The following is a 26,080-nucleotide window of genomic DNA, read 5'->3' as shown; positions in this document are numbered from 1 at the left end:
CCTTTTGCTGCTTTTTTTTTTAACTGCAAGTGTGAAAATAATTGTTTTTATGTGAAAAATGCAGTGAAACTATATTCTGTCTTGGGGTTTGCAGGTGATGATTCTGTTTGAATAACAAGAACAGTATTTAATTAGTTAAAACATTAAGGCTGCTTATTTTGAAGGCATTACAAGAACTAGGGAGCTCTTTGGATAGTATGCTCTGTTTGTCTCAGCCTCCCTGCTGATTTCTGTTTAGAATCAGTTTTATATTTTAAAAGAAATCCTAATGCTATAGAAGATAATAGGGCTGGGTTTCCTGTAGGAGATGATAATGAAAGTGATCATAAGGCCTAAAGCAAACAAATTAAAATGTAGCTATTCCCCCTCCCTCTAGTAATTTTACATGGCATTTTAGCACAGACTTCTAAAAACTTTAAAAGAAAAACCCTGGGTATAGATAAGGTACTTACTAACTTCACTGCAGTTTCAGAACTCCCTAATGCAGCAGCTCTTACGGTGAAGTTGTCATTGTGTCATCTCAGAACATCTGTACACAGTTGCTGTTTTCAGCTAAAGGCCATTGATGGTGTTTCACTGGTCATTACTCCTTTTATTTATATTAGAGGTGAAAAGCAGGTTAATTAGTCATTTATACTCTGTGTTAACAGAAGTAGAATCACAGACTCATTTGAGATGGAAAAGACCTTTAAGATCATCAACTCCAAGCATCAACCCAGCACTGCCACATCCACCACTAAATCCTGTTCCCAGGTGCCTCATCCACACATCCTTTCAAGGACTGGTAATCACACTTCTCTGGGTTAGTGAACCATTCCTGAGTATGAGACAGACCTTTTTGCTGCCATAGCTGCAGTCACAACCTCTGAGTGACTGTACATCTGGAGAGCTGTTAAGATCTGATTATTGTGATTATTAGAGAGAGGTGCTTCTACCCAAATTAACATGCAAATGAGATCATATGCTAAAATCAATAATGCAGATTTTATTAAGTAAAATGTGTGAGAGACAAAGACACAGAAAAGAGGGTGGAGGGAAAGGATAATCACTGGTCTTGTGGATCCAGCAGTGTTTTGTAGGTCCTTCTTCACCCTTTTTGGTGGTACGGGTCCCACAAAACATAAAGTTTAATGGGTTAATATGCATTCAAGTATATATGGGCATGCTCAAGCACCTTTCCTGCAGAGTGGAGTTTGCTACACTGTGAATCATGTACATCCTTTGATGGAAGGCCCCAGAAATAAATCTGAGGGTGCTTTGGGTGACTTTGCTGGTTTATGACACCTTTTAAGACATGACAGCTGCATCTCATGCCTGTGTAGCTGAGCCTGTTATACCCCATCAGAAGGGGTAAATACCCTCAGGCCTGCATGTGAGTGTGCATGTCCTGTGCTCAATGTGTCTCTTGAGTCAGTGAACTATGGTCTCCTCCAGTCAAGAGCTGACCTTCAGCACAGTTCTCCATGGACTCCTTGCAGTGTTACACTCTTCTCTCCCACTCTTGTTTACCTCCCCTTAGGCTTGAGATAACTTGGACAATAGTAGTGCCTTTATCTTATCTCAAGTCCCCATCAGGTGGCTTAATTTACTGTCCATATTTCCAGGAATTTGTGGGGGCAGATTAGGGGTGAAGGCATTGGTGGTTGCAGTTGAGGAGTTGCCAGAGAGGGCAAAGTCCTTTGATGATCGTAATAGTGTTTAGGGCTATTGTGATCTGTAAGTCCCTTCTAAGAACATATCCTATGCTGCAGGTGTAGTCTAACAAGGTCCAGATCCAGCTTGTTAGACTACAAAATGCCCTTAGATTCAGCATTTTGGCTGCTTCTGAAAGAGGCAGAGTTCCAGATGATGGTTGTTGCTCGCAGGTCCTACAGGCTGCTGTGTGAAAGCCAGGCACCTGTGTATTCACACATGGGCACTACTGGTCCTGTGTTTTAGAGCCAACCATGTGTAACTGAGAGCAAAATTATGTCTGGATGTGTAAAGTGAGGTCCTTGACTGGCAGAGCATGAGAACAGAATCAGAGCAGACAGAATAGCACTGGAGATGGTAGAGATGTTGTTAAAGCCCTAATGCTTTAAATATGGCTTGCGAAGAGGATTGGGTACAAAACTGGGTTTGTGTCCTGGTTTATTGTTATCCTATTTATCAGGAACTCTCAAGATACTCTCTTTAAAAGGCTTTTATTCAGGCTTTGAATTAGAGATTCAGAGGTTGCCTTCTTGGGGGAGCTCAAGTTTCATAAGAATTGATCAAGTTTTGACATGATGAGAGGAATCTTTTGAAACTTTGTTTGAAACTAGATTGTTTAGGCCTCTTGAAAGTGTATATTAAGTTCTAAGCATTGTATATCCTCAGGTGAAAGGGCACCTGTGTCAATGAATCTAAACATCCTGAAGGACGAGGTAAGAATTCCACAAGAACTCTGCACTCTGCAGGAAATCCAGGGAAGATGGAACTTGATAATCCTCATGGTTGAGGTCTAAAAAGGCAGAATAAATGTTTAATGATCCTAGTTTAGTTTTGGTTTAAGTAGTCCCTTCTGATTTCTCAAAAAAAGCATTCACTCACACATAGGAAGAATGTACTCAGAGATGTGTTCAGAGGATATTCAATGCTCTGGATGGCGAATTTCTGATTCTGGCAGAATACTTGGATCCAGAAGCAGCAACTGGCCTGTGGCTTGGCATAGGGTAACTTTGGGGAAGGGATCTTTGATCAGTTTTGGTTTTCAGGCTAATAAAACAGACTGTTTATTTCATTAAATGTACTGATCAATGCTCCAACAGCAGCTGCTTGGTCTTACTCTTGATGTGTGAGCACTCTAATACGACCTGGCATTCCTCTTGCAAAAATGTCATAAATATTTTCAGGTGGCAGTCCAGGAGGAAGGTGGCACCACAGTTCTGTGGATCTGAAGCGATCAGGAGGAAAAAAATTTATTGAGTGAACTGCAGCAGCAACTCCCCTGTTGCATTTTCCTCCAGGAGGAGCCATGGATGGTTATTACTGCTGGCAGCTCTCAGAGGTTAATGCTGTGGTTGTCTACTTTAACTGGGTATGAAAGGACAGGTAGTTCTGTTTCCAGTAGGATCTTCTGTGGGAAAGCCAAGATGTTTTGGCTAGTGTGCCCTTTAGGCTGTTTGGCAACAAGGCTGTGTATCAGATAGTCAAAACCAGAAGGCAGCTGTGAGGGATTATGTTCTCCTTTAACTTGTTCAGTCCTGATGATTGTTGGATTTTCCTCAAGGACCTTCACAAGTGGAAGCTGCGATTGGCCCATTAGTCTGTGCCAGCACCTTCCTTTGTATTTTGGCTTTAATCCACTTTCCTGGTTGGCTCTTCACAAACCTCAAGTTGTCCCTGTGCTCCAGGGAGCCCCTTCTTTCTTTCATGGCACCTTTCAGTTGTTGTCTCTGTTGTTGCTGGAAATGAACTTGGAGAAAGTAGAGGTGGGAAGGGCTCGGCATGAGTTACTCTGAACAGACCTTTGTCTCAAAATAAACCTGATGAGAGATCATTGGATCTTCTCACCTGCCATGCTGGGCTAAGAGCACTTTCAGCTCCTGCAAGTGAAGTCCCATTCTGAATGAATGCACATCTCTTCACAGAAATGTTCTGTTCCTGGCATGTTGCCTGCAGTGGCTCATGGCAGGTGCTTTGGGATGGAATGTGGAAAACAGGCCATGTCCCAGTTTGTCTTGTTACAGAGTAGGAAGTGTTGGGGACAGGGTCTGTGTGATGTCCTGTTCCAGTGAGAGCCTTTGCATTGATTTTCTTGGGCTTGCATCTGGGAGTGGGACAGTTAAAAGTCTTTGTGCCAGTGCCTGAACTCTGTGTATTCTCTTCCCTAGGCAAATTCAGAATGTGCACACGGGGCTGGATTTGTCTGTGCCGGAGTACCAGGAAATCCGTGGGAAGATGATGTCTGGCCATGTGGAGTATCACATTGTCGTTGTTACCCGACTGGCTGCCTTCAAATCAGCAAAGCACAAGCCTGAAGATGTGGTTCAGTTTATGGTAAATATTTCATCAGACTTGTGTTAGTGATCACTTTCTTAATCAGCTTTGATTATTTCTGTCATGATCTAGCAGATGCTTCATCATCAAGCACAGCCTTTCCACGTTAAGGTCCTTGGTAGGACAACACAGTCTGTACCATTTCTGCAATTCCTATTCCATTATGCATATTCCATTATCCACACAGTAATTGAATTTTTTATTCCAGGAGCTAAAAGTGACAATGACTGTTGTTGCCTTTAAGGCATTTTTCATTATGGATCAACAAATAGAAACCAATTAAACTTTTTGGAAGTTCTGCTGCAAATTAGTTTCTCTAATATATGTATCAGTACTAGACTTTGTAGAGAAACATAAAATAAATATATAGTAGCTTATTTGAATGAGTCTATTACCTGGACACAGCTTTTAAAATCCTTAGTAAGAGAGGTTTACAAGGAAGTGTCCATATAAAACATTATTTAGCTGGATTGTCTTTTTCACTCTACCTGCAGAGTAGAGGTTTGAAAGCACAGCACATGACTTAAAACAGGTGAAATTAATCTAATCGATGGCATGTGCACATCCAGTTAATGTTTCCCCTAGGACTGTCTGTCAAGCTGATGGGAAAAGGTGCATTTAGGGTGTTCTGTTTGATCTTCTTTAGCTGCCTGCTGAACCACTCCCAAGAAGTGCATTTCTCTGTCCATTGACCACAAGGGGACACACCCTGTTGGATGCTGTGACCATCTACTCTTTTCAGCTGTTTGGGCAATAACTGTAATGTCAGAGTGATGTGAGTGTGTGGTTACCTGGTAGACCATGACCTGTAGTGTAACTCACACTTTGTAGAAGATAGTTGATAAAAACCTATTTAAACAATCTGATTTGCAGATAAATATCTGGCAGTGTTGTAAAGAAATGCTTTACAACAAATGAGATCTGCATTTATTCCACACCTTGTTCTGCTATATATAACTATGGTAAAAGCAGCAATGCTGGCATAGGAGTCTGTTCTGTTCACCCTCTTCATCCCTGGCTGCCTGTTCTCTCTCCTGTAGTGTTTCCTTTTGTATGCCAGTGTTATGTGGCTATTCTATAACCTCAGCTGAGGAACTGCTCCTGGCAAAAAATGGATATTCTGGGGCTTGTTATTCAGTACTGATTTACACCTGTTCCTTGAGCCTGTGACTTGCACCATATCATTAAAGTTTCTTCTAGGGCAGGGATGGGCCAGACAGGAGCACATAAGAGATGGGGTTGTGCAATTGCTTTTTTTCATGCAGCAATGCCTACTTATGTTATGTAATTTTTCCACACAGCTCTGTGGAAGAAAAAATCTGGCTACACCTCAGGTGTTAAACTGGGCTGTTGTCATCTAACTTCATTCTGCATCATTTCAGAATAAGTTGATAAAATCAGCTTGTCTATAAAGAGGAGAAAGAGACTCTGTACTGCAGCCCCTCTGCTCGCTGGGGTAGTCTGTTCCCATGTCTCTCTGGGAGGATTTTCAGCACTCAGTTGCTCTTCTCAAGTGAAATGAACCTTCCTGATTTCTCCTCTGGTGAGGTCTCCTGACATTTCATTCTTCATGAAGAAGAAAACTGGAGCCTGACGAGAATAACATTTATCTCATCAGTTACTTTTTTTTCAGCTGACTAAATATGATGTATTATCTAGTTTGTTGTGTGAGAGTAATTTAAAACCATGAGCTGGGAGGTTGAGGATGGATGCTTTCCATCGATTCATTCCGATGAGTTTTGTCTGTATGTATTACTGCAGGGAACAGAGGGATTCACCTGTCGTAACTTATCTCTCTGTAAATTGGATATTTTAATCTGAGTCTGTCCATTCTTACATGGTCAGTGGGGAGGAGGGGAATGATGTGACTCATGCTCTGGAAATGTCTCTCTTCTTTGACCATAAAGGGAAAGTATCTACATTGTAGACAGCTGCAGTGAGGGGCTTCAACTCCAGTCTGAAATGCATGAGGGTCAGTAGAGTTGTACACAAATCACTGTGTGCACTTGGAAGTGCCCTGGGGTTTTTTATCTGACCTTCAGAAGTTGTGGGTTTCCATAGATCTTATGTGGTATTAACCTGCTGCACACAAGCCCTCAAAGCATCTCAGATAGCATGGGATGCCTTTTTCTGGGCAGAACAGTCTGCAGATGTCTGTGTTTGGTTTTCTAAACTCCCATCCCCATTGGTGCAGTGCTGTTGAAAAGGATGTAACTGAGCATCTGCGGGGTGGGAGAACCCACTTTGCATAACATAAAGGTCTTGTACCATTTGAGAAGCCCTGAGTTACCATAGGTGTGTGCACAGGGCTGGCAGGAGTGACAGAGGACATAAAGGCATTGGCGCTGCCCTGAAACAGCAAGGAGAATACAGTGCATCATCCAAGGTGCCACTGGCTGCCTGTGTTCAGGTGAGTTGAGCTTCAGTCACATTTCACCAAAATGTCATCTTACCAATGACTGTCATGGGAGCTGACACCTCATGCCTGTAGGCAGATGGCTTAGCCTGGGGAGAAGTGCCAGTCCTGTGGCTGCCAGGGAAGGCGGGTTGCACCCAGAGTGTCTGTGCAGTGCCCTGTTCTGCTGGATGCTGGAGCAGCGTGAACAAGAGCTGTGACCCTTTCCCAGAGTCGCAGTGAAGTCTAAGAGAGGTACCCGTGGAACTGCAGAGAAGAACAAGGCTGCAATGGGCTGCAGATCTAACGCATCAAATTTGTATCAGAGCACTGTGAGACAAGACATATGAAGGAGGAAGGAGAAACTGCTGTGTGCCTCTTCTGGAGCAGAAAGGGTAGAATGGGAGAGGGGACATATTTTTTTGCTTTTTTTGAAACTTGGAGGAAGGAGTCAGTGTCACAGCGCTGAGGTGACATGTAGGTTAGAGAAGGCAGGCTGGTGTGGTAGGATTTTCCTTGTCTCTGGATACCAATTTTTGGATTGCCTCTGTTTTTATGAAGGAGGAAGGAGAAACTGCTGTGTGCCTCTTCTGGAGCAGAAAGGGTAGAATGGGAGAGGGGACATATTTTTTTGCTTTTTTTGAAACTTGGAGGAAGGAGTCAGTGTCACAGCGCTGAGGTGACAGGTAGGTTAGAGAAGGCAGGATTTTCCTTGTCTCTGGATACCAGTTTTTGGATTGTCTCTGTTTCGGCCAGCTGGGGAGCCAGGTCTGTGTTTTGTGGCTCCTCCTTGCCTTGTCACTGTCCCTGAGGCCTCAGAGGAGCAGCTGCTCCCGCCCTGCCCTCAGGGCTTGCTCAGCGAGCATGGGCGGCTCCAGATTGCCTTGTCACTGTCCCTGAGGCCTCAGAGGAGCAGCTGCTCCCGCCCTGCCCTCAGGGCTTGCTCAGCAAGCGATGGGCAGCTCCAGTGGCTCCTCTTTTCCCTGGGAAGGGATGGTGAGCAAGGCAGAAGCATCCTCTAAGCTAGCTCTGGTCTCCAGGATCGAATCATAGGATCATTTGGGTGGGAAACAGCCTTTAAGATCATTGACCCAGCTTTTGATGGATCACCACCTTGTCAACTACGCTGGAGCACCAAGTGCTGTGTCCAGATGTTTCTAGAACACCTCCAGGAACTCCACTTCCCTGGGTAGCCCATTCCTGGGTAGTCCATTGAAGCTCTGTCCTCTCGTCCTGTCAAGATTTGAGAGATGTGATAAGGCCCTATGACAAAAACCAGATAAACATCAAAAAAGAGTATTCAGATCTGACCTGTGAAGGCTCCTCTTTTCCCTGGGAAGGGATGGTGAGCAAGGCAGAAGCATCCTCTAAGCTAGCTCTGGTCTCCAGGATCGAATCATAGGATCATTTGGGTGGGAAACAGCCTTTAAGATCATTGACCCAGCTTTTGATGGATCACCACCTTGTCAACTACGCTGGAGCACCAAGTGCTGTGTCCAGATGTTTCTAGAACACCTCCAGGAACTCCAGCACTTCCCTGGGTAGTCCATTCTGATGTTTAAGGACCAGTTCTGTGAAAAAATTATTTCTGATGTCCAACCTGAACCTTGCCTGGTGCAGCTTGAGGCTCTGTCCTCTTGTCCTGTCAAGACTGAGAGATGTGTTAAGGCCCTATGACAAAAACCAGATAAACATCAAAAAGAGTATTCAGATCTGACCTGTGAAGCCTTTACTGTGGGTCTAAACAATCCAGAGTGCCCTATTCCCCAGCCTTAACAGGACTGTGCAAAATCAGCATCACAGCATCCCTAATTAAAATGTTTGTGAAGCATTAACAAAAGAAGAAATTCACTTCTGTGATGACATTCTAAATTATTAGAAAATGGAGGGACTTTTTAATTAAAAAAAAATGCTAATTGTAAAATAGGGCAAATGGGTTTTAGAACTGCATAACCTTAAGGTTATATTTGGTAATTAAAGGAAAAGTCAGTTGCATTTCTTTCAAAGGTCAGAATACTCTTGTACTATTGAAAGAGGGAAATTGGTTTTCTCTTTGGTACTGCTACCAAGGTGATATTTAATTATTGCCTGTAGATTTGCCATTTTCTGTGATAAAGAGAAAAGGCTTTGCATTTCTTAAAGGCATTTCTTCTAGCCACACCTTAGCTTTTTTAGCAATTAACTTCTCCCTTTCCAGTCTTACTAAAAATCCACCCAGCCTTTAGTGCCTTCTCTTTGTATCTGCATCCAGTTTAATTCTTCTGTACAAGTTGTTAGCCAAGTTTTTTCTTTTTCAAAGCTGAACAAATAACTACTGGTGTTTGACAGGCATAGCACAATTTAGGGAGGCATTTACTATAGAACTGTCTTCCTCTCTTAAAATGAAGGAGTGTATGAGTGCATGGGAGTATATGGGTACGTGGGTGTGTATTCATTTATGTTTTGATCATTGCCTTTTTGCATATGTTGGCCTTTTTCTTTTTTTTGGGCCTCAGAATCTGTGCATTGGAGTTGCTTTTTCCTGACCATACAGGTATGTTGTGAAGATAAATTCCTTCACTTATGGCTCCTGTGATGTGAGAGGAGGGGAAAGAATTAATGCTCACTGGAGCAGTAGGTTCAGGAGCCACTAAGGATTCATGCTGATTAAAAAGAAATATTAGAGTTCTTACTCTTCTTCTGGGCAAAACAGATGAGAAGAACAGCATGTGGTCATGTAATTAAAATCTACCATAATGCACACCCACAGGGTCACCAAGCAACATTAATTCTGGTATGGCTTGAATTGGGAGTTTCCAAGCGAAACCTTGGCTGGTGCTGCTTGGGAGAAGGGGTGCTTTTGATTCCTGCACCCAAAGCTAGTGGTTGTTTAAGAGGACAGAGATGCTGGATCTCCCTTTTCTGACAGTGTTAAGAAGTGGGCTTTATAAGAAGAAAGTCACAGTAGCCCTGGTTTTCACAAAATACTGCAAAATCAAGCGTGCTCTTTGTTGGTGTGCTCTGGCTGGCAAAGGGCTCGAGTTGGCTCTGAGATCTCCATTTTGTTGAAATCCTTGCAGTAGATATAAAGCATATGAAGACAAGTGTGAGGTCACAAGTGGGGCAGTAGAAGGAGCTTTGAAGGGAAAGGAGGCATTAAATAGCATTAATACTGAGTGGGATCAAATTCTGTGCACAAGTGTGAGTCCCAGGCTCGTATCCTGCAGCCATTCCGGTGTGTACTTTCGTGCATGAGGCCCTTGGGAAGAGGGGGGCAAGGCACATGCATGAGATTTGAGGGATTAGTAGCAAACTTCAGACTTTCACTTTGAACTTCCTGGTGGTTTTCTTAACCTGCTAGCTATACTTGATCACATTCAACTTACTTATTTGTTCCTAGTGGAAAAAAAAAAAAAAACCCAAAACATTCAACCCATCCCTGTCTGTCTTTTAAGTTCTGTGTTGGATGTTAATTGTTACAGGCAAATAAGGTCTTGACCTAGCAAATGTGCACATGCTTTGCTGTATTTGCATGATTAACTCTTTTGAAGTGAAGCAAATTGAGCCTTTGATATTGTGACTTGACAGAACTCCTTGAAGTGTGTGCACTCAGGCTGACTTACAGGTGTGGGGGCTTTAGATCCACAGTGTTCACAGAGTTCAGTTAGAGGCATGGAGGGGGAGAGGATAACTGCAGGATCAAGACCTGGAGAAATTACAGGTAGCAGAAGAAAAATACTTGAATATTAATTAAATCAAATTTTGTTTACTTAATAGGATTGATAAAATAGGGTTTAGAGCAGTGCTTATTTTCTATCCTGACATTTTGGGCCATAGGATCCATCAAGGATTTTCAACGGGCTGTAAGTGATAACCAGGAAAGGCAAGAATTAATTTTGTTACATGCTGATACACCTTTCTCTTGTAAAATTAACAGAGGATGTCAAATTGAAAGGGTCCAGAATTGTTGCAACAGAGCAGTGCTTTCTGACTAGAAAGGTGTGAGAATGCTCTGTGTCATGTCTGGGATTTGCTTGAAAAAATACACTCTGTGGAACCTGTCTGGCACTTGTGTAAGGCCTCTGTGCTGCTGCATCCAGCTCAGGGGTCCCGAGTACAGGAAAGACATGGACCTGTTGGAGCAGATCCAGAGGAAGGGTACAGAAGTGGTCACAGAGCTGGGACAGTGGGGACACTGAGGCAGCCTGTTCAGCCTGGAGAAGGCTCCAGGGTGACACTAGACCCCTTCCAGTACCTGAGGGGGCTGTGAGAAAGCAGGAGAGGGACTGGTTACAAAGGCATGGAATTGACAAGGGGGAATGGCCTTAAGCTGAAGAAGGGAAGGTTTAGATTAGATGTAAGGAAACAATTCTTACATCATTAGGGTGCTGAGCCACTGGCACAGCATTGCCCAGAGAAGCTGTGGCTGCCCCGTGCCTGGAACAAGGCCAGGTTGGATGGGGCTCTGAGCAGCCTGGTCTAGGGGCAGGTGTCCTTCCCATATTGAACAGGGATGATCCTGAGGGTCCCTTCTAACCCAAACCATTTGGTGATTCTCAGCACAGCAGTCTGGGGCTGCTGGGCTCAGCCAGCCTTACCCCTGCATTTCCAGCCCCAAACCCAGCCTGGCAGCAGAGCTGAGCGAGGCTGTGGAGGAGCCCGCGGCTGCCAGGGCTTGAGGCGCAGGGACAGTGGGTGAGGAGCCGGGCTGGCAGGGGCCGGCACTGGGCTTAGGAGAGCTGGGAATGGTTCTGGCTGCAGGGCCGAGCCCTCGCTGGTGCAGCGGGGTGTTCCAGCAGAGGGCATCCCGGCACTGCGGGATGTCGGCCTGCTCGGCCTGCTCGGCCCTGGCGACAGCGCTGTCACCCTGGCTGTTCCTGTCGCCTCTGCCTTCCCGGCGTTGTTGTTCAAAGCCCACGCAGATCCACAAAGGCGCAATTAGCGAGGGTGTGCGTTTGCTTCAGGTTCAGTGGTGTAATTAGGCATAAATTGAGATTTATGAATAATTTACAGACTTTGATAGAGGAGGAATGAAAATTAAGCGGGGAAAGAAATAAGTTTGTGTATCTCAGTTCAGTGTTAGAGTATTTTTAAAAACTGTTTTGGCATAATCTTGATTGGCTGCTGTCTTGTAATGCTTGCAGAAATTAATTTGGTAGTTATTAATGAAATTAATTAGATGTTAAATGTTTTTCGCAAATCAGACTTAATTTTTTTTTCCTGGGTGAGGGTAATGATGTTTATTCTTTTGAAAGAGCACCAGTGAATTCCTGACTGCCCTCACATTGGTGCTTACATTGTATTTTTGGGAGGGGTTCAGGCATCCTACCCTGCTCAGAGTGCTACTGGAACCTAGCAAACTAAAAATGCACAGCAGTTCAGAAGCTCTGGGATTGCTTTCTCCTCCCTTTTTGGGGTGTCTTTCAAAGGGAAGATTGTGATGCTCTGGAACATCTCTATTGCCCTCAGTTTAGTGCCTGGTTGCTGAATGGCATTTCAGATCTGGCATGTGGAACACAGTGTTACTCACACTTAACCTTTGTTGCTTTCACAAGATAAGTCTAAAATTCTTGATTTTCATTCTCCTGTCGACTCAGGTTGGGTGTTGTGTTTCAGATCTTTGTTACAAAGCTGCTGCTTTTTGTGATTGGGCACTGAACCCACAGTGAACATTGTACAGCTGAAATGTAAATGCTTTTCCAAATCATCTGGCTAGGTTGATAATTATTGCAAAAGGCAGGGAAGCGTGAAGCTGAGGTGGTTATTGCTCTTTGTGCCCACATCTGAATCAGTGAACTGGCTGAGGTGTGCCTGTACTGACAGGGCCTGTTCCTGGCCTGGAGGGCAGCTCACACAGTCTGGCTGCATGCACAGCATTAAACTTCCTTACCATCTGCAGTGTGCATCAGTGCCCAACTGGCTGCTGGGGGGTCTCTCCACCGGGCCAAATCTTAGGCTGAAGAGTTATCTGGGGGTGTGACAGGTGCCCAGAGTGTAGGAACTGTGCCAGGCACTGTCAGGTTCCAGTAGACACTGTAAATGAGGTTTCTAGTAGGTGCTCTCAGGTTCCAGTGGCTGGGAATATGCCTGATGCTGTTTAGTTTGCTTGTATAGATGCAGTGTAGGGATTCTGCATTGATCTGTAACTCATTTCCCTTCTGTGCTTTTTGTTAGGTTGACTTTCTTTATCACTGCGTTGGTGGGAGAACACTGCATTACTCCATTCCAAAATGTGGTGCTTGAGTCTCTCCATCTTTTATATCCATCTCAGTATGTGCAGTACTGCACATATTGCAGTGCTAATTAGGATTCACTCCTCTAAAGTTCAGCAATACATGTTACAGGAGGATGAGAGCTGGACCCTAAAAGAGTGTGTCCTATGCTAGCACTGGTTTTTAGGTTGTTTTTAATCTCTGTATTAATTGAAACAGTTTGGTAGATTATGGATCCATGGAGGGCCTTGACAAATATATTATCTGTATAACACCACAGAGCAGGGAAGTCACCCTCATTGCATCTGTAATGTCACTTAGAAATAGTGTTTTGTTTGTGTGTGGGTTTTGTATATTGGTTTAAGGTACTGAATTCAATACTTAATGTGGCATAAAAGCCACACCTTTTCTAACCAACATTCCCATAGCTATTGCTTTCCTTGTAATATCTTGAGCCTTATTTCTCCTCAGGCTTCCTGTCTTTGTCCACAGAAGGAATGACTCTGCTGGCATCTTCTCCCTGTATGAGAACTTTCAGGGCATGGCCAAGTTGTTGATTTTTATTTTCTGATGGATAAACTGAATAGTCAGGGGTCAGCTGAGGTCTTTGCCCTTAGGTTTTTGTGTCATGTGTTCTTCAGGGCAGAAAATGTGACAGTTTTTTAGGTCTAAGCAGCCAAAGGGCACTGAAGCCACCAGGAGTGAGGAATGGGACAGTGGTGCAAAGACATGGGCAGCTTTCTCCACCATGTACCTACCAGGCAGGGCTTTTCTTCCCTCCTGTCTTTCAGGACTGCGCATCACTTTTAGTGGACAAGGATTCCTGCTGTCAGAAAAGTATCTGCAGCAGTGACCTTCCCAGTATTTCATTAGATGATGAGTCAGACAAATGGATTCTGGCAATGAACTTTAATTCCATTAAGCAGTGGATTTTTAATAACAGAATTAGAAGACTAGCAACAGTGCTTAAGGATTCACTGGATACATAGCAGGGTTTTGCTAGGCCATGTGTAAAGCTCCTTGCTAATACATGGTTTTCCACTTCCACAGTTAATGTTTCACATCACTTCACTGCTGCTTTGCTGCTCCTGTCTCTCCTGAAAAGAAATGAACCCAGGCAACACATTGTCTTTGCAGGTTTCCAAGAAGTACAGCGAGATTGAGGAGCTCTACCAGAGACTGACAGCACGGTATCCACAGGTTTCTCTTCCACTCCTGCCTAGAAAAGTTCTCTTTGTGGGGGAATCTGACATCTCTGAACGAAGAGCTATGTTCAATGATATCATGAAATTCATCTCCAAAGATGAGGATCTAGCAACGAGTCCTGAGTTACTGGAATTTTTAGGTAACTAAAAGATGTGAGTGTCCCCTCTCCCATGAGTGTGCTTTATGGAGGTGTAAAGTTCTTGATTTGGGCAACCAAAAACTAGAGGGTGCCAGAATAAAGGCTGTCACTGAAAATATCCTCATGTGCATTTACAGTGCTGCACAGTCATGTTTGCTAGTGTTTCTCTCTCCTCTTAGTGGACACCTTCCTCATTCAGACATGTTGATAGGTACCTCCAAAGCAAGCATTGTGCTAGCCTGTCTCTGATTTCCTGCTGTGCTTCAGAACATGTAAGTTTAGAAAGCTAAATAGTCATACATTGTCAGTGGGGAGATGGACCCTAAAGGGACAGTGCAGGGTCTCCCTTAGTGACAACTCTTCCATGTTTTGTCTGCTTTTCCTGCAAATTATTTACTCTGAGAAAGATTTAAATGGAAGACAGGTTCTTTATTAGTTAAACACATTGTCTAGCTAGTCATTTTTATCTTTAGTTTATTTTTAATTTTTTTTTTCTTAGTTTTCCTTAGCCTTATGTCCAGCTCTTGTTGTCTTGTCTAATGATTCATATAGTACCTTTCTTAGGTCCCTTGGGCATAGCAGGGACTTACTGAATGAGTGGAACATAAGAGTTCTCTGCTTTTAATTCAGCTGAGGGCTGCTGAGCATGGAATACTCCAGCCTGGTGCTGTGCAGGATTCTTAGTGGAGGGTTACTTTTAAGTAAGTGAAGTTGCAAGAAGCTAACAAGTGTAACCAGTCCATTTTGCAGAAGTGTCAGGTGTGGCCAGATTGGTTCTGTGAAACTGGGAGCTTCCTAAAGTCAAAGGGGGCAAAGCTGCTTAATGTGTGGCAAAATCCAGGTGGTAAGGTTTTTGTTTGGGCTTTTTTCCCTTAGGCAGTATTCTCTTGAAAGCAGATCCCTTGCACAGAGAATTCAGAATTCATGTTGACTGATCTTTGCATGCCAGTTAACCTAACCATGGTGCACGTCTGCAGCTGAACTAGGCTGGACATGTGCAAGTAATGTGAAATCAGAATTTGCCTTAGAATAATGTCAGTCTTACCCTGATTTGGCAGATGCAGACATGAAAAGCTGGGTAAGATGACTCTCCCGTGCCATGTTACTTCAATAGTCAAGATGGTACAACCATGAATTTTAGTCATCACAGTTTTCAGCAGCCTTTTTTTTTTAGCTGGTCTCATGATTTTAAATTGCTTCCCTGGACATTCAGAAACTCGACAACAAGGAACCATTTTCTCCTCATTCTGCTGGCATTTGCATGTAACAAGTATGGTGAGAAGACTTGGTTTTCTTTTCCAGTTGGCTGAATTTGCTGGGCTGGATGCATCTTGCATACTGAAGGGTGTTAGAACTTCAAGCTTCATTTTTCGGTGTAAACTGAAGAGCTGCTGTAGAAGCATGCTGCCCAAGGCTCTAATTTTAGCCCAAGTTAATTACATTGTATCAAAAAGAGGATGTTATCGCTACTAGCTATGTGAAACTTAGCTACCTACATCTATGCAGAGTATTTACAGTGTCTCTGTAGCCAGTAGAAGAGAAATCACTTCAAGGAGAAATTCACATGACTTCATTTGGATGGGATGAATCACCATGTGGAAATTCTGTTGTTTCTGTTGACTGTAGAAGGAGCATAAATAAGCAGATTTGACATGTGCTGCTGTGTCTCAGATAAAATTCATTTCCTCTGTCTTTCTCTACTTAACTACTTTGAATCAGTAAACAGATCAGAAACATAATGACACATAGTGAATAAAGAGAACAGTGGGAGTGTTTTCACAAAATTTCACAAAAATTGACAGAAATTCACAGAAATTTCACAAAAGCTGATCATGTCCTTCGTTCCTCAAACAAAACTCTCAGGAACAACTGCAAGGTATAAAAAGCCTGTAGTTGTTATCTTGTATACTCAGTTTTGCCTCCATTACTATGTTTTGCAGGAACAAAATCTTCCAGTGCTGTTGACTTCAAGGGTAAAAACTTGCCTGATGACAGGGAGAAAGAAGATGAAGAAAATGAGGCCTTGGATTTTTTCAAAGAGGAGAAGACACCTGACTTAATCTCGCAGCTTTTATCAGTGGAAGATGTCAAAAAATGGGAGAAAAAAGAAGGGGGAGATGAGGAAGAAGAGGAAATTTTAGACCCTCTTGGTATAATCAGGTATGGCTAAAATCCTGTAAATTAGGTATTTAGACATCAGCCTTCCTGAATAAGGCTGTTGTATGTCATTGTCCTCACATCACTAAATTTCACAGGGGAGGACAGGCTTCTGCAGTTCGTGAATGAGGTGCTTTGATAGAGCTGTTGTATGTCATTGTCCTCACATCACTAAATTTCACAGGGGAGGACAGCCTCTGCAGTTCATGAATGAGGTGCTTTGATAGAAGGAAGAGACTTTGTAGTGCCTTTTTAGTACATTCCTCAGGACATCGAGGTGACAGGGAGTGCCTTGGTAACAGTCCCAGCTGCAGAAGGTACTTTGCTGGGCACTGCAGGGTTCCACCACAAAGCATCAGCTCTCCAGCATCCAGTGGATGTGCCTTCTGGAGTACACAGGACACTCTGATCACAGTGTCTGGAACTGCTTTTCAGCTCACTTGTGGCTTTTCTTTCCTTTTTCCTTTGTCTGAAGGCGTCACATGCTAAATGCCACTAAGGCATATGCTTGAGAAACAGTGATTGGGTCAAAGCTTCCTGATACTGGGATCTGGGTGTCTTTACCTGTCCAGTAATTTTCAGTCAGTTACTTTCTTCACTTCAAGATGGAATTTCTCACTGAATTCCAAACTGATTTCTAACTACTAAAGTCTGGAAGCAAATAAAGTTTTTCTGTGCTGGGATCATGAGTATCAACGACTCCCTAGGGTGTCTCAGGCTTTAGATGTCCAAGTGAAGAAGGTGTAGCTGTTTTGATCTTCAGTAAGCAATGACTGACCCAACTGGATGGTTCCAGCCCTGCAGAGTCAACAACAGCTACTGAATGTTGTCTTGGATCTAGACTGGGCTTTCCAAAAGCTTCTGCATAGCAGTAGGGAGTAACTGAGTGTAGCAAGCCAGACCCTTCTCTTGCCATTTCCCAGTGGCATTAAATCGTTTCCAGGGGATCATTCACTCTAGGTCTAAGCTGGAGTCTCCTACACTAAGTTTGGTCAAATAAGATGAATAATACTGGAAGCACTATTTGGACTTTCCTCCTGCTATTATAACCACATGTAATCATGGATGCCCAGATGTTGTCCTTTTTACTTGAAGTATTTAATCCTTTAAATCAGAAAAGATTCACCAGAAAAAGATCACCAGAAAACATTAACTATTGCTCTTTCAACAAAATGTCCTTAATTACTCAGCATCAAAATTATTCTTTTGTTTAAGGAGAGTTGAAAAAATTAAATAACTGTTTACAATGAGAAGTTAGATAAAGCAATACTTCCCACAAAATGGTCCATAGTTTGTATTTTTACAAAAGCAGCTGTCCTTTTTTGGATAGGAAAATGATCTATTGGGTTAGCAAATGCAATGTTATATTTTCCAACTTACAACAAATAGAAGCTGTAAAGAGCTTGCTATGCCAAAACAAGAAAGAAGTTTGCTTTTCTCCTCTGCACAGCTTGACACAGCATTTTAAAATCTTGATTATTTTGGTCTTCTAATGCACTGAAAGATGACAAGATCTGGTATTTAATCCTCATTTAGTTTATTGCTTCAGTTCCTTCCAAGTACAGAATTCTTACTGAATCAAAATAACTTCATTTATATAAGAAGTATGGTCTTCACTGGGACAGAGCTGCAGCTCTGCAGCAGCAGTTATGCAGTCAGATGTTTTTCACCCTAAAACAGTGGCTGGCTATCTATACAAGAAACTTCCATATCTATTTATTATTGTTTCTGTGATTCTCACATGTACAGTGTTGGGGCAGAAACGTGAAAGTGGAAACAAGAATTCAGAGGCGGATTTTTCATTGTCTCTGTTCTCCTGTAACTCACCCTGCTTCCATGGAAATTATTTTCAGCTCACATCAATGGAGATCAGATTGTACATCAGCACTGTATCCCAGCTCTGTGCCTTCTAGTAAGAGGTGTCTAGGAGAGAGGCCAAAGGCAGGAGATAGTGGTCAGTGGATAGGCAGTTCTCAGGGGACATTTTAGGGTGTCTTCTATGTCTGTTAAAATGTTTGGTTCTCGCTTGCTTTGAAGAGAGAGCTGAAGCCCCACAGCTTTAGTGCTTCACGTGTGCTTGAAGTTATTTTAGCATGGGAATGAATAAACGGGAGGTGAAGAAGATAGATAAATGTGTTTAGTAGTAAATTGTCCCCCAGTGCCTAGTAAATTCAGGTTAAAAAGGGGAAAAAAAATCCATACTCTTTTCCTCTCTGAAAAACCTTTGGAAAGCTGTAGAGTCAGCACTGAAACAAGCCAGTCCATTTTGTGAAGTAGGGCAGTCCAGAGTGCTTTGAGCAGCAGAGCTCCAACCTAAATTGAATCATGTGTTTGGCATGATCTTACAGGTTTTTGCTTTCTGGATGAGGATGAAACTGCTCCAGTAGCACAGGCTCCATATGCTGTCAGCATGCTTCATTTGGTAACAACTTCTCCTCCTGAGCCAGAAGGCTGTGAATTGGATTTGGCCCAGCACTGCTGCTGTGCTGCTGAACCACCCAATATCCAGTTAAATATCAGGCCTTAGGGGTAAAATGCTAAGCTAGAGCCTTTTTTTTCCTGGTTGTGTATTGCTGGTGTTCACCCAGGTGGAAGCTCATAATGGCCTGGTTGCTTTTGCCTGGAAGAGACATCCCAGTGATGCTGATTCTCTGCCTCGCTTTCAGGGCTCTGTCTGAGTTGGTCTTTGATATCAGGTGGGCAAACTCACTTGCCAGTTCAACTCCTCATCTTTTATGGATATTAATGATGATCTACAAACTTTGTGTTTCTCTGTTGTATGGTTCTTATGCCTCAAAGCTTTCTCTCTATGTTAGCAGGGTGATTCTGGGATTCTTAACAACGGAAAAACTTGGGTGTTTGCTGTCCAAACCAGGAACATGTCAAAAACAATACATATTTCTCATTAAGTTTTCATCTTTCAACATGCCTCCTCCTTTATATTTTTTTTTTTTACCCCAGAAGCCTGGTTCTTCCTAGAATAAAAGGTGCTCAATATTAACTTATATTTGTAGGATGCAGTGTTGAAATTGATTGAAATATATGTTCTTCTCTTCACCCTCTGCCTTTTTTGATAGTTTGGAGCAGTGGTATTTCAGTGTATTGTCACCAATTACTCTGCAAGTTTTCCTGAACTTCTGTAGAAATCTTTTCAGCTTTGGACACAATATACAGGTTCTATAAGAAAAATCACTCCTACACAGAGTAAGACTGTGCTTTGATATCAGCTGTGCATAAGGGAATGAATTGTAGTGTACTCACTTTTGTAGCAGTGGAACACTTTTAGTTCTCTTTCACTTTTCTTAGCACTTTAAGTATACAGTGACTTATAAGTCACTGTAAGGCTCTCACAGCATTTTTTTAGAGGTGCATCTCTTGGGTTTGGAGTTTTTTTTTACTTTTTTCCCTTTAGCCACAATCATTATAATATTCCTTTGTTAAAGTGCTTTAATTCCCTTACAAGTAGGAAATCAGATATGTAAGTAACTCCCCATTGTAGGGACAATATTAGGTATATTGACTTAGCTTTGTCACCACTCTTTGTCACTCTTCTTTAAATCCATAGAGCTGAACATTTACAGATACATATTTTTAAATCCTTAGTAGGCTACCATAGTGCTTTGGTATCAGAGTTTTTAAAGGTGCAGTATTTTTAAAAAATGTTTTAGAGTATTTTCCTCATAAATTGCAAAATAGTATTGTGTGGCTAGTCTCAGTTGCAGGGAATTCTCCAGCTGGTATGCCTTTAGAAATGAAAGAAACAAGAGCAATGGGTCTGAAAGAGGTTAATCCTCTGAAGGACAAGGCATGGAAGAGCAGCACAAGTTGGATGAGCTGAACTTGATGGTACTGTTGAAAATTCTGCAATGGAAAAAGGTGTGATTTTCCAGTGAATGAGGGGAGCTGTGTGCAGCCGGGATCCAGAGCAGCAGCAGTGCTCAGCCAGGGCTGACCTGGCCGTGGCTGTACAGTGACATTCTCCTGTCCTCTCAGGGAGGTTAGCTGTGTCCAGAATGCCCACTGCAAGTGCCTGCTGGCCTGTGCTGCCTCCTGGGCTGTGATTGGGATGGTTTGGGAGAAGGCAGGTTGTCCCATGCCAGGGTGTACCAGGGGCAGTTCTAACAGCTTGAACTGTTGAACTGAGCTCCTGTGCTCAGGCCCAGGCTGTGAAGGAATTACTCAAAAAACCAGTATGTCCCCTGTTCTTCTACCCACAGAGCTTTCTGCCTGCTGCTATCTTTCTCCGCTCTGCCCTCAGTCTACCCTAGGGCTTGGCTTTCTGTAGACAAGTCAGGCATCCAGTTGGGTGCTTAATCCAAGCAAGATCAAGTTCACATTTCCAGGTATTCTTCTTAAAGCAATTTAAAACACATGAAGTAACTGAATTGGGTTTTGTCTTCTTCCTCTATGGGTAAAATACAGAGTTTTACTGTTTATATTTTGAAGCCAAGAGCTTTAGCATCCCTCTCCTCCCACTTTGTAGTCACAACAACTGAATTTAGTACTTGTAGTCAGTTCATTCCAAAAATCCTCAGACAGCAGCTGATTAAAATGACTGTGAAGCAGCTCCTCTGAACAAAGCAGCAGTAATTCTGCAACAGGAGTGTGGCTGCCTCATGGGTTAAAACATGCAGCAGCCCTTTCAGTGCATGCATTTCTTCAGCTGCAATTACCTTCTGAGGTAATATTTGTTCACTACTTTGGGAGAACCCACCTTTTCCTGAGCTTTTTTTCCTGTCTTCATCAGCTCTCTGCAGCCTCTCCTCCACACAGGGTTCCTCCCTTCCGTCCTTTTTCTTCTGCCTCCCTAAATCTTTCAGTGACAGCATGTATTTCCCCAGGCATAGGTTTTTCCTGGCAAACTCTTCAGAGGTGAGTATTCCCTAGGCAGGAGTTCTTCTATCTCATCATGCGTCCTGGAGAGTCCACAGAGTCTTGACTCTGTGCCTTTACTATTGTTTCAGAGGATTTCCTTATGACTTCTCCTCATCCAAATTTGTGCCTCTCCTGAGGAATACAGACACATGGGTAGGTGGAAGCTTTGCATCTGTTGTGTTTAAACACAGATAAGTCCTGACAATAGTTAGGAAAGGATGGGGCTGGTGAGGGCTGACGTTTTGGGTGTCTTCTGGCAGGGGTTTTTTAATTCTTTGTAGCTGGTTGTTGCTGGGGTCAAGCTCAAGTACCTCTAGTGCTAGAGGTTTGCTGTTGCTGGGTGTAGTTGGTAAGGAGATTATTGGTAAGGAGATTATTAAGGCACTCAATGTTTTCCTGGCTGCAGATGAAGTAGGTGATGGCTTGGAGCAGCAGATTGGCAGGGAATGAGCAGCCAGGAGCCAGCCCTGGCCTTGCCAGAGCCTGCAGGCTGCAGGAGGAGGTGGCTTGGCACACAAGCCAGTAGTTGTTTCTGGGTTGCATCCTACACCTCTGTGTTTCCCAGCCCCGTAGTGGCAGCCAGTCTAGAGCTTGACTCCTGAGTTGTTGATCCCAGTGCTCCCTTTCCTTTCCTCTCCCCTGTTGTGGCAGAAGAGCCTAGAATGGCCTCGGCCTTCTGTCTTTGGGGAAGAATTGAGTGGCAACATTTGATCTTGCTTTCTCTGCCAGAAACCTTGGGCAGCTGAGAGTGGCTGATGGAGAGGCAGAAATCAGCTTAAAGGGAATCCTGCATTCAGCATCTTTCCAAGTGGTTTTACTGTTGGAGTGCCCAGAGCTGTAATAGGTGAGGGTAGCGTACTTGCTCATGGATTTTCCCCTCCAAGGAAAAAAATTTCTGCAGGCTGGAGTGGTGTTGTGACACAGCTGCTGTCTGCTGGACAGATGGTCTGGAGCAAACTTGTCAAAATGTGTTCAGCTGCTGTGCCTTCTGGTCCTTGGCTGGCAGGGTTGTATTCCTGCCGCTACTCAGGCATCCTGCTCCTCAGCCACTCACAAACTCACAGCTGCCTTTTGGTGGAGCCAGGTACATGCTTGGTTCCCCTCTGAATCCAGTAGGATTTATACAAAGCGTAAAAACAACTTGTCTGTGTGTCCCGGTTAGCTAAAAGAGAGTGAAAGTGTAAAAACATCAAAGAAGAGTAAAGATACAGGTTATTTTTTCTTTAACAAAATTCAGATAGTCAAAACAATGAAAGAAAAGAGAGCTTTGTTTTCCTAGCAGTGTGTGTATCTGTGCTCACAGCTGTGAGGCCTTCAGAGATTTAAACAGGCAAATCTCTATTTTCTGTCAGTTGTTGAGTCACAAGCTTAGGTTGCGAGGCATGTTTGACCATCACTTTGCCAAGTGACACAAGTATTTGTCACAATTCCAATCCAGCTGCTGTCAGATTGGCAGCTCACAACATCCCAGTAAACAACCCCATTGGTCTTCTACTGACAGATGAAATTTTTCTGAAAACCAAAGATCATAGTCTGGTATGGTGTTCTGCTCCATCAAAGAGAGAAGAAAAGGGAGCAAAAATTCTGTATTACCTACCCAGTCAGAGGATAAGCCTGCTTTACTTTTCATAGATTTTCTGGTCTCAACCTTTTTTAGGGGCAACCTTGTAGCCTCTCCTTGGATTTTTTTAACTGAGTGTCTATGGAGTAAAGCAGACTGGCAGGGATGCTCTCCTTACAGGAATTCTGTCTCTCCAGTTTGTCTCCTGAACATTTTTGTTTTATAGGTACTTTGTGAGTGGTGTTTCCTATGCAGAGGGCTTTCCTTTCTTTTCTGACACCAATCCCATCTCCTGAGAACAGCTTCCAATGTGTTTCCTTACTGAAAATCTTGCTGTGCTCCCAAAAATGGGAGGTCGAGGGTGATTGAAAGAAAACAATGGAAAATTAAACCATGTTTAGCTGGTCTTAGAGTCATTCTGTGTTAAGTCTTCTGAGTGGCAGAAACCTGTTCTCTTGAGATAACTCTACTAGGGCTTGGGTGGCTCCAAGTGGTGGAACTGAGACCCTTTCCTAGCTGTACTTCCCAGCCAGGGAAATCAAGTTGGATGTGTGAAAAACTTGACCCTCTTCTCTCATGGCTTTTCATTGGGAGGGCAGACTGAATGGGATTATGCTCAGGAAAACTGAGATTTTTAGGTACTCCTGGACTTGTAGTTGACATATATTCTATCCATAAGCACTCCTTCAGGAGAGTGTATTGCACAGGTGGTTGCTGCTATGTCTGCCCCTGGCAATCAGAAAGACCTGTACCTTGGGATCAGAGCTAGGGCACTCACACTGCCAGAGAGGTTTGGAGTGGATACACAAGTCACAGCTCTAAAATTGGCTGCTCTGTGTTTTCTTTTCTTTTGGAAATAGTCATTTCCCTGACCTAAGGAAAACTTGTGAGTCCTCCCTGTGCCAGCATTGTCCTTATCTGCATTCATATTTCCCTGTCTAGTGTTGGATTTTTAGTCCCATGAGGTTATGCAGTCATTATTTCCCCAGGTTTTTAAGCAATTGCCTGGCTTAAAGTTCAGTGATGAGTTTCTGTCATGACTGGCTTGAGTGATTCCAGCACATCCACAGCTGGAACATGAGAATCCTCTGGGAAAGAGTTTAAGTCATTATTTTAATGTGCTTCATTTTCTCTCTGATTAGAACACTGAATATACTTTAATGGGTTTTATAAATAGTTAATTTGTGTTTATGCCATCATCCTAAGCCCAAAGGGCTGAAAATAGCTCTCTAGTCTGTGTAGTGTTGCAGCTGTGTACCATCCAGTGGTGCTTCCAAGCAGAACACAAATGTAACTTCACCTGGGGTAAAATGCAGCAAGGACTTAATTGCTTCATGCAACACTGCATTGCAGCACCATAAATGAAGACCACTTAATTCAACTGGAAATGCAGAGAGAATTGCACCCATGTAAATGCAAAGACTCAGCTTGGGATTTGACCAGATTGCTAAAGTAGATTGTCTCCTTTTAAGAAAGATTTCACAGGATTTTTAACAGACCTGGTTCGTTGTTTACGATGTACTAAAGGAGTAACACTTAACATACACTTTTCTGTATGCAGAAGAACTGTAGAACCAAGTAATACCAGGGAACTGGAATGAAATGCCATTGCCACTAGCTGGTACCAGCTTTTAAATAATTCCCGTAGTCCTCTGAGTGAACTCCTGGCTTTTGGTTTTGGCAGGATGTGCAGACATTTGTAGCAGAGCTAGGCAGCACTGAAGCTGTGCAGGAGCTGCTGTGAGCTGCTCTGCAGGCATATCCAGCAAGTCCTTACTTAACTGAGAAAGAGAGGAGCAGGAGGCAGGAGATCCTTTAGAGACGCTACAGCATAAATTTATGACCACACAGAATCAAAAGTGTCTTTTTTTTTTTTACTTCTCGTTTGGAAGAGGATTGAACATGATGTAATTGGGCAGATTTAAACATGTTTTGTTTCATGGACTTTACAATAATAGGATGACTCAAGTCCTTAATTAGAATAAAAAAGCATTACCTCATCGATGAGCCTGCTCCTTCACCAGGGCAGGGGAAATCTTTAATGGACAGATGCAGGGAACTGCTCACAGATGAGACAGACTGCTAATGAGGGATGGATTCAGAGCTGCCCTATTGCTTTACTGTGCACTGAAGAAGCTGTCTGTGGGGTGAATGTGTGCTCAGTTTAAGTTGAAATGGGAGACTTGTTTTTCCTTTCATCTGATGCTGTCAGGTTCCTAATTCAGCAGACTTAATAAAACCATTGTTCATTTTCCCCATGGACCTGCTGCAGACATCTCTGTCTTCATTTCAAAGGATCAAAGAATCAGCTTTTAGAAAACCATTTTTGAAAGCAATCTGTAAAACTGCAAAAAATGCATGATTTAGCTATATAACTATAGATTGGTACTAATTAACACACATGGGGATCCTATCTTTTACTGCTGCCCCTTGCAACGTTTGGCCAGGTCTGGAATCATCTGAAGTGTCAATTAAAAAGGAATGGCCCTAAGGACAGATGCATCTGGGAGTCAGCAGCTCTTCATTCTGCACTTGAATTTCTTGGGTCATATCACAGTACTTAAAAGTTAGATTTCTCCATTATCCCTTTAGTAAAAGGAATAAAACTGATTTTATAGATCTGCCTAGGGAAAAGTTTCCCTTTGCACAGAAATATGCCATTCAGATAGTTGTTAATGACATTGTTGTTGAAGCAAAAGAAATGGTTTCCATTACCTTCTGTACATTTTGGGTAAGAGTCAAACCCTTTCTTTCCATATTGCCTGATATGCTCAATCATGTCCAAATCATAGAGGGAGTAAGATTCATTATGAAAGTGAAATACACAACTGTGGTAGGTGGTTTGACTGTGGCTAAACTAGGAAATAAAAGCAGACAGGAACTGTAGTGTTGCTTTTGCCAACTAGAATAAAGTAGCTTCTGTCCAACAGTTGAATCCTTCCACTCCCCAGAGCAAACTGGCCATGTCCAAAACATGGCCCTTAGGAAGGGCCCTAAGCTTGTACTGATCGCTAAACTTTGTCCAGGCATCATTTGGGAAAGCAGTAATTAGCCTGGGCCAAATTCATGCTGGGGAGCATGCTAAAAACTCACAAGGCAGTTACTTGTGGAATGTGCATTTTTAGGAGTCAGGATTGGAGCTGTTGGGGCCCTGTAAGAGGTGCAGGCAGTACTGAGTGTATCCCTGGCACCTGAGGATGCTCAATGGCCATAAACCCCCAGGGACATTTTGCAGCAAGGTTGGGTGTGGCTGCTGGCTCCTCTCAGCTGGCACTCTGCTTGGTGGTGGCACAGTCAGGAACCAGCCTGCAGCTGCCTCTTTGGGGCTGTAACAGAGCTCAGCCCTGTGGGTGTGAGCTGTGGTGTATCACACGGCTTGGACAAGGTCTTGATTTTGATTTTCACTAGTATAGGTTATTTTCTGAGGTCTGCTCTCTGAACCACAATTTTCTGTAATAACTGCTCTTTATTTGTCACGATACACAAATGGATTGGAGTGGTTTGAATGGAAGACTTGCAAGCTTCTCTGTTCCTTG

At 43.2% G+C, this 26,080-nt stretch overlaps 1 protein-coding gene across 3 annotated transcripts in view; it reads left to right on the top strand.

The window, feature by feature from the left end:
* Window positions 1-26,080, top strand: part of HS1BP3 (HCLS1 binding protein 3) — a 53,738-nt gene that overhangs the window by 2,615 nt on the left and 25,043 nt on the right. Inside the window, exons 1-4 of one of the 3 annotated variants that reach the window (XM_039721632.1) lie at window positions 2,985-3,028; window positions 3,855-4,020; window positions 13,744-13,951; window positions 15,892-16,111. In XM_039721632.1, the coding sequence (XP_039577566.1) occupies window positions 3,000-3,028; window positions 3,855-4,020; window positions 13,744-13,951; window positions 15,892-16,111 (623 nt within the window). In that variant the 5' untranslated portion in view covers window positions 2,985-2,999. Of the gene's footprint in view, window positions 1-2,984; window positions 3,059-3,854; window positions 4,021-13,743; window positions 13,952-15,891; window positions 16,112-26,080 lie in introns of those variants that run through there. The other 2 variants (XM_039721630.1, XM_039721631.1) reach the window with 2 other exon arrangements.

The sequence above is a fragment of the Passer montanus genome, unplaced genomic scaffold (genome assembly GCF_014805655.1).
Source record: "Passer montanus isolate IOZ18808 unplaced genomic scaffold, ASM1480565v1 scaffold46, whole genome shotgun sequence".
NCBI lineage: Eukaryota > Metazoa > Chordata > Aves > Passeriformes > Passeridae > Passer > Passer montanus.
This window is presented reverse-complemented; position numbering and strand designations above follow the sequence as displayed.